Here is a 7,500-nt window from a genome sequence, read left to right as displayed (position 1 = left end):
CTTACATCTGTTTCTGTAATATGCCATGTGATATTTTAGCATCCCATACACTGGTTATTCTATCATCAGATACAAGGTGGGTATGTGGGGTAGCGCTAGATAACGAATTCACAGTTTATGAAAGAATGAAATAGTAGAGAAGAACAAAGTGTAAAACAATAGGTAGAAGAATACATATCGGTTTCTTCTCGCTACTATTTTACACTTTATACTTCTATCTACTATTCTATTCCTTTATACACTTTGAATTCTCTGTCTAGAGCTACCCCACATACACCTTCTCTTTGATGATAGAATACCCTGTGTATGGAGATGCTGACCTATCACTTGGGATATCCCAGAAACAGCTGTAAAACAATAAATATACTAAATGAATTGAGTTGCTCGTGCTGCATTGGTTTTGTTGTCCACTTTTCCCCTGTTATACACCTGAAACCTCGAAAGCCTACAACGGATCCCTAGCTCCGGCCCAGTTGTGAACTCGGAACCCTACAGATGACCAATTACAGCACTTACACAATTGACCTATTCGTTTAGACGACTTTTTATGAGCTACTAATATTTTCATGTAAATGGAAACACTTAGACATCACATCATGACACAACTGGTGCGTTCATGCAACCTTAATCTCTGTCTACCAGATATAATGAGAAAGTGAAGAATCGAGAAAGAAGTTGATGGAAAAGGTGGAAGGTTGAAAACACCGGAAAATAGAAAAGAACAAAAACTGGGGTAGGGAATTAGAGCTATGTCCTTTTTGATAGGTGCCCAGAATCTCTTCAATCCGTAGAAGGTGGTATTTTCCGATTTGTCAGCAGAAAATATCGATATGTTTGCATCCGCTGCAAATTTCAGATCTGGAATTCAGCCGTGTGGTGGAGCCTTCGGTCTGAAAAACATAATCCAGCTGCGTATAGCTTACATTGTTTTGATTCGTTGACATATGTTGTGGACTTGACAAATATTTCTCCACCTTATTGTATATGATATGGCGTTAAACTTCGAACTCCGAACAAAGGAAGACAACTTAGTGGCTTTATACTTGTCACTTGCCGGAAAGAATATATGTGGTTAGCGGTTTCTAAAAGCGCCTTCCCTTTACCCGATGTGGATCTTCTCTTTCACTTAGGTTATGAAGTACTGGTGATCCCAAAACGAACGTTCGCGTACGTGTGTGAGTATGTGAGAGTGTGTGTGTGCGTGTGGTTAGGGGCTAATGACTGACGTGTGGATGTATGCGGCTGTAATGTGTGGGTGTGAGGATGATGGTTTGTGGGTGTGCAGATGTGGATGCTGGGAAGTGGCCAGTGCTAGAATGTGTGGGGTGATGTGAGGTAGTGTGATGTGGTGTGGTACTGTGGTGCTGTATGGTGTGGTGTGGTAGTGTGGGGTGTGGGGATGTGAGGGTGGGGTGTGGGTTTGGGGTGAAGATGTGGGGTGAGGATGTGGAGGTGGGATGAGGATATGGGGTGGAGGTGTGTGAGTAGGGGTGGGGTATGTAGAGTTGGATGTGTGGGGGTGGATTGTGGATGGAAGGGGTATCAATCAAGAGAGAAGGTGTGTAGGAGTGAAGAGACGAAGTAGGTGTCAGGGCAGGAGAGAAGAGGAGAAGTGGGTAGGAATGAAGACAAGAGAGGAGGGGAATCCGATGAAGAGTGGAGGGGGTTGAGCCCATCTGGTGCAAAAGAGCGAAGAGAAAAGATTAATTCCTGTTCACAGCGAAGGTGGATGTCCGGATGGCCCCCGTGCAAAGAGAATCCAACACAGTCAGGCGTTGTAATAAATGACCGGCGGTGTGGAAATGGCGTGAGACCGGGTTGTCATTACCGAGTCTAATGTCTGGGAGGTGCTCCGCGAACCGGTCAGCCAAACGGCGTTCCGTTTGACCGATGTACAGAGAAGGGCAGAATTGCAGGAGTTGCAGTATATAACGTTGCTAGAATTGGAGGTAAAGGAGTCAGAGATATGATAGCGACGATGCTATATTATATTCCAAGGATCTGATGAGGACTCCGCATTTGGAACACCTAGAGATTGTTAAAGTCTTGTTTGATGACGATCAAGGGATCAGTGATTTATCGAAGGGCTGAGCCAAATGCAACGGAAGGAAAAAATGGATTTTGGTACTTCGACAGATGGTAGGCATCTTCCAAATACACCGTCGAAGGGATGCGATTGCAGAAGTCAGAATCTTAATATCAGCAATTTATCCCTGTTCTTCACGCGACCCACCTTTCTATAACAAGGGAGCCGAAATATCTGAACTACCAGACGGCCTCATTCTGGATACCATCAAGATGCAGAATGGCCGGCAAAAGATGAAATTCTTCTACGTGATCAAATCTGAACAACCTTGCACGCAGCAGTCAACCACATAGCATCAAGTCTGACTGCACAGGCTACAGTGGTTTGTCCACGGTTTCAGAAGGAGAACCGGAAGACTACCACGACAACTTTCGTAACGGCAGCGACCCACAAACTGACCGATCCAGCACACGCACCAAACAAGAAAATGGGTGAAACAAACTGCGGACGAACTGAAGTAGTAGCGCCTTGACATCAAGCATGCTAAGGTCAGTGCCAAAGCTTGGAAGGAGTGGAATAACATCATCGCCAGAGTTGGTCATCCAGTGGCACCCTTCTGGAGGCCAGACAGGGAAAAAGAAGAAGAATGTCTTTTAATTTTAGAAATTTCTCATGTTATCTTTTTTCGGTCGATACAATCGTACAGTATGCAGTTATGCGTAGGTAACGGGTTCTAACGCTTGTTAGTCTTAGTTACGCATTTTTATTTTTATTTCCTTGAAAATATTAAATTTGATGACAAAAAAAGCGTAAATCAATGATATAGCAAATGAAATATTAATATTGATTTCTTTCTTTCAGGAAGCATTTGGTTAGGTGAAACTTTAAAACTTTTCATTAATATCCCGAATATGAATAGACCCATAGTTCGGCAAGTGCACAACTTTCGATACGAGTGTGGTAGAAGGTGCGCCAACAGTGATTACTACAAAGTCACACAATATAACGATACATCGACTATGTGGATGCGGAGTGTAACCTGGGAGATTTCCAAATGGTGTACTTACGATGACAATCTTGAATGTGGAGAAATCGAATTGGACATGAACGGTAAGGATTTGCGTCCACTTCCTCCCTCTTCCTACTCCTTTTCTTCCTCTCCCTTACTTCTTCTCGTCCACTTCTTCTTCTGTTTTCCCCTCCTCCTCCTTCCTCTTCCTTGCTTCTTTCTCGTTGATATATATACACTAGATTTGTCAGCTCGAGGCTGGAATAGGCTTGTACAAAATGTCATACATTGGGACTGAACCGGTAATCATTTGATTGGGAAGCAAACTTCTTATCACTCAGCCACACAGAGGCACACACACACACGCACAAACACACATAAACACACGCACGCGCACACGCACACACACACACACACACTCACACACACACATTTCGCAATAACATTGCGAAAGCAAAATCCCATGAAGAACACCATGTATGCATGTTTCCGGATAAAATGTTGGCTGAGTATAGCGAGGTCATAAGAAAGAGAGATGCGAACGGAATATATGATTTTCCGATGCATTTCATAAGCTTACAGCTGTTTCCGCAAAGAGGTTCAGTGGACTCATAGTTGAGTGCCTGAATAACACATTTTAGCTTCATTGGACTCTCACTCGATTCCGAGTATGTATATATATATACACACACACACACACACACACACACACACACACACATATATATATATATATAGTGTATATTTGCTGTAGTTTCAGCTCAGGGCTGCGGCCATCCACCGCCGTTATATATTTCCCTCCCACATCCATGATACCAACCATGCTCTCCGGCTTTTCAACTCTTTCTCCTTTCCTCCCGGCTCCTCCAAAATCCTTTTTACTATGGACATTCAGAGCCTCTATACCGTTATCCCTCACCACGAAGGACTGTAGGCACTTCAACACTTTCTCGACCTCCGCTCCAACCCTGAACCTGACACCTCCACACTCATTCGTCTGGCCGAACTTGTCCTTACTCTTAACTGCTTCTCGTTCACGGGCGAGTTCTACCATCAGGTCTCGGGAGTGGCCATGGGAACGCGAATGGGCCCCAACTATGCGAACCTGTTCGTTGGCTATGTTGAGGCCCAAATATTCTCTAATTTCACTGGTCCCACTCCTGAACTATATGGTCATTACATTGACGACATTATCGGTGCCACCTCACTCTCCCGTGAACATCTAGATTCCTTCCTCTCTTTCGTTCAATCTTTCCATCCAGCCCTCCACTTCACTTCCACTATCTCCAACACCTCTGTCTCCTTCCTCGACATTTCGGTTAGCATTCTTCACTCCACTCTTACCACCTCCATTCACCACAAACACACAGACTCACACTCATACCTCAACTTCTCTTCCTCCCACCCAGAACACACCAAGCTTTCCATCCCCTATTCCCAATTCCTCCGTCTACGTAGGCTCTGTAGTGACGACCATGACTTTGAGACTCAGTCTCAACGTATGGCTCACCACGTCATCCTACGTGGATACCCCCTCACCACTATCCACACCGCCCTTGCCAGAGCACGTTCCGTGGACAGTGTATCTGCTCTCTCTCCCCGAACCCGCCCTGTAGTCTCCCGCCTCCCTTTTCCCCTCACTTACCACCCCACGACCCTACCTCTCCAACGCACCATTCTTCGAGCTTTCCGTCATCTCCAGTCCGACCCGTCCACTTCACACCTCTTCCCTAACCGACCCCTCCCCTCTTTCAAACGAGCCCATAACCTTCGAGACCTTTTGGTCCATAGCTCCTTCCCTGACCCTACCTTCCAACCTGGCTCGTTCCCCTGCTCCCGCCCACGTTGCCGCACTTGCCCTTACCTCTCCAACACCACCTTCCTCACTGGCACCCATCATCGACCCTATCGCATCATCAACTCCTTCACCTGCACCTCCAGCAATATTATCTATTGCGTCTCTTGCTCTCTCTGCCATTCCCTGTACATCGGACAAACGGGACGCCGCTTGGCTGACCGGTTCGCGGAACACCTCCGTGACATCCGCCTTGCGAACGACACACCGGTCTCACGCCATTTCCGCTCCACCGGTCACTCCTTGCAACACCTGTCTGTGTTCGGTTTGTCCTTACACAGAGGCCATCCGGATTCCCGTTTGCGCCGTGAACAGTAATTAATCTTCTCTCTTCGCTCTTATACGCCATTTGGTCTCAACTCTCCCCCTCCTCATCTAACCCCCTCTCCCCCTCCTCATCTAACCTCCCCCTCCTCATCTAACCTCCCGCCCGACCCCTACTTCTCTTCAGTCCTTCATCCTTTCACCCCTACTCCTCTTCCCTTCTTCCCTCTTTCTCCCTCCCTCCTTCTTCCCTCTTCCCCTTCCCTCTTTCTCTCTGCTCCCTCACTCCCCTTCTCTCTCTCTCCTCCTCTCCCTCTCTCCTCCCTCCTCCTCTCCCCTCCTCTTCTCCTCTCCTTCCTTCTCCCCCTCCCCCTCCTCTTCTCCCCTTTCCTTCTCCCCTTTCTATATTTTATGTCAGATACTTTCACTTTAACAATAAAAATAATAATAACAATTGAATTATTCCCACTCCCCATTATACAATGTTAACTATTTCCGTGACTTTGACCCAGATATTTTGTTAAAGATAAAATAGATTGCGTGATATCGTACACGTAGAGTATATTATAATAACAAAGGGAAGGGGAGTGAGTGACGGGCAGAATCAGAGGTTTTGTTGTAACTGCGTTTTGAAGTAACTGGGATACAGATCAAAAAGAGAAAAATATTTGAAGGTAAGTTTTGTTTAGTTTATCTCTCTCTTTCTCTCATTCTCTCTCTCTCACACACTTATATTTTCTTCTTTTATTCTGTTACTTCTTTCTCTCATTTGTCTGCGGCCATGCTTGAGCACCACTTTAAGGGATTTTACACGAAGAAATCGAACCCAAGACCTAATTTTTGGAAGTGCTGGTTTTATTCTATCGGGTACTTTTGACGAACCGCTAAGTTGCCTGATTTGAACTTTTTCTATTGTTTCTGGTTGTCCACTGATGGGGAGGGGTAGAAACACAGACATAAAGGGACATATATCTACACTCACACCCACGCTCACACACACACACACACACACGTACACGCCCACACACACACACACACGCACACAGTAATTATATTAATTAAATAACAAGAAGATAGTTTCGATATTAAACTTTAACAAAATGGCAGCCGAGAATCGAGATCTTAAGTGAGACAGAACTTTATCAATGTACCGGATGAGATCGAGACAGCAAAATCGATGTAGCACAACATTTTGCATGGAGTCCCACACATAAATGACAATAGCAAGACGGATCGAATCAAACGTTTTACAGTGTAGAGTTTTATACCATCTGCTCGTTACTTAATTAATATAATTACCCTAGCTGACACTGCGGAGCTCCTGAAGTAGATCCCTCGGATGAAAACAGGTTGCCTAAACTGTGCCAGTGCTCTACTCAACGTCGAAACAGACAAATCGACGTTTTACACCTATTAGTCCCATATATATATATATATATAATATATATATATATATATATATATATATATATCTATATATATATATATATATATATATATAATAAAATATTAGGGAATAAATCCAAACTTACAGGGAAAAATCAGATTTAGGATTAAATCCAATTTTATAGTATAAATATATTATATTATATTATATTAAATTAGAGATAAAACCACTATTAGGCAAATCAAACAGTGAAAAACATAAGCCAATTCATAAGATTAATTTAATTTATATTATTTTAAATATATATCAAAAGTATTAAAAGTTTAATAAAAGATAAAGAGTAAAACACAACGATCGTTTCATGGCTGTACCTATTCGAATAACAATAATTTAAATTCAATTAATAATTCGAGTTATGATTACAGTCAATCTTCAGGTTAATTGAAATATTTAAAAAATAATCAGAAATATTTAAACAATATTTTTAAGATATAAATAATATAATAATTTTACTTATAATAAACTCTATTATCAAACTAGAAACATAAAACTTAACAATTATGATTATATCAAAATCGACTATAATGTTAAATATTAATTTTAATTTATAAGGTAGGAAACCCACCAATAATCTAATATCGGTAATAATCTATATCTAATTACATAAATATTTAAAAATGACTATTATATATAAATTATCAATGAAAATATATAAATGTATATAATAATTAAGATCTAAAATAATCTCAATAAATAAATATATATGCACATATAATAAAAACCTAATAAATTAATTTTTCATATTTAAAGATGAAATAGCTAATTTCAAAATTACAAATAAACAAACTTAAACGAACTTTCGGAAATCTTATGTAAAGTACTTATAGAAATAATAAATTCGTAGTAATATAGTATCGAATAAATACTATAAATACTATAAATATAATTATCAATGGGAA

The 7,500-nt window shown here is 41.8% G+C and overlaps 2 protein-coding genes across 3 annotated transcripts in view; both read left to right on the top strand.

Moving 5' to 3' along the window:
- The window catches only part of LOC118763177 (zinc finger protein 239-like), a 73,281-nt gene that overhangs the window by 50,860 nt on the left and 14,921 nt on the right, over positions 1-7,500 (top strand). The window contains exon 7 of the mRNA XM_036502624.1: positions 2,888-3,136. Coding sequence (XP_036358517.1) covers positions 2,888-3,136 — 249 coding nt within the window. The remainder of the gene's footprint in view (positions 1-2,887; positions 3,137-7,500) is intronic.
- The window catches only part of LOC115210431, a 68,938-nt gene continuing 67,156 nt past the window's right edge, over positions 5,719-7,500 (top strand). The window contains exon 1 of one of the 2 annotated variants that reach the window (XM_029779034.2): positions 5,719-5,828. The gene's annotated coding sequence lies outside the window, so the exon portion shown is untranslated. The remainder of the gene's footprint in view (positions 5,829-7,500) is intronic. The other variant, XM_036501978.1, reaches the window with a different exon arrangement.

This window comes from Octopus sinensis, linkage group LG4, assembly GCF_006345805.1.
Source record: "Octopus sinensis linkage group LG4, ASM634580v1, whole genome shotgun sequence".
NCBI lineage: Eukaryota > Metazoa > Mollusca > Cephalopoda > Octopoda > Octopodidae > Octopus > Octopus sinensis.
Note: the sequence above shows the minus strand (reverse complement) of the source record. Positions and strands in the feature narration are given on the sequence as shown.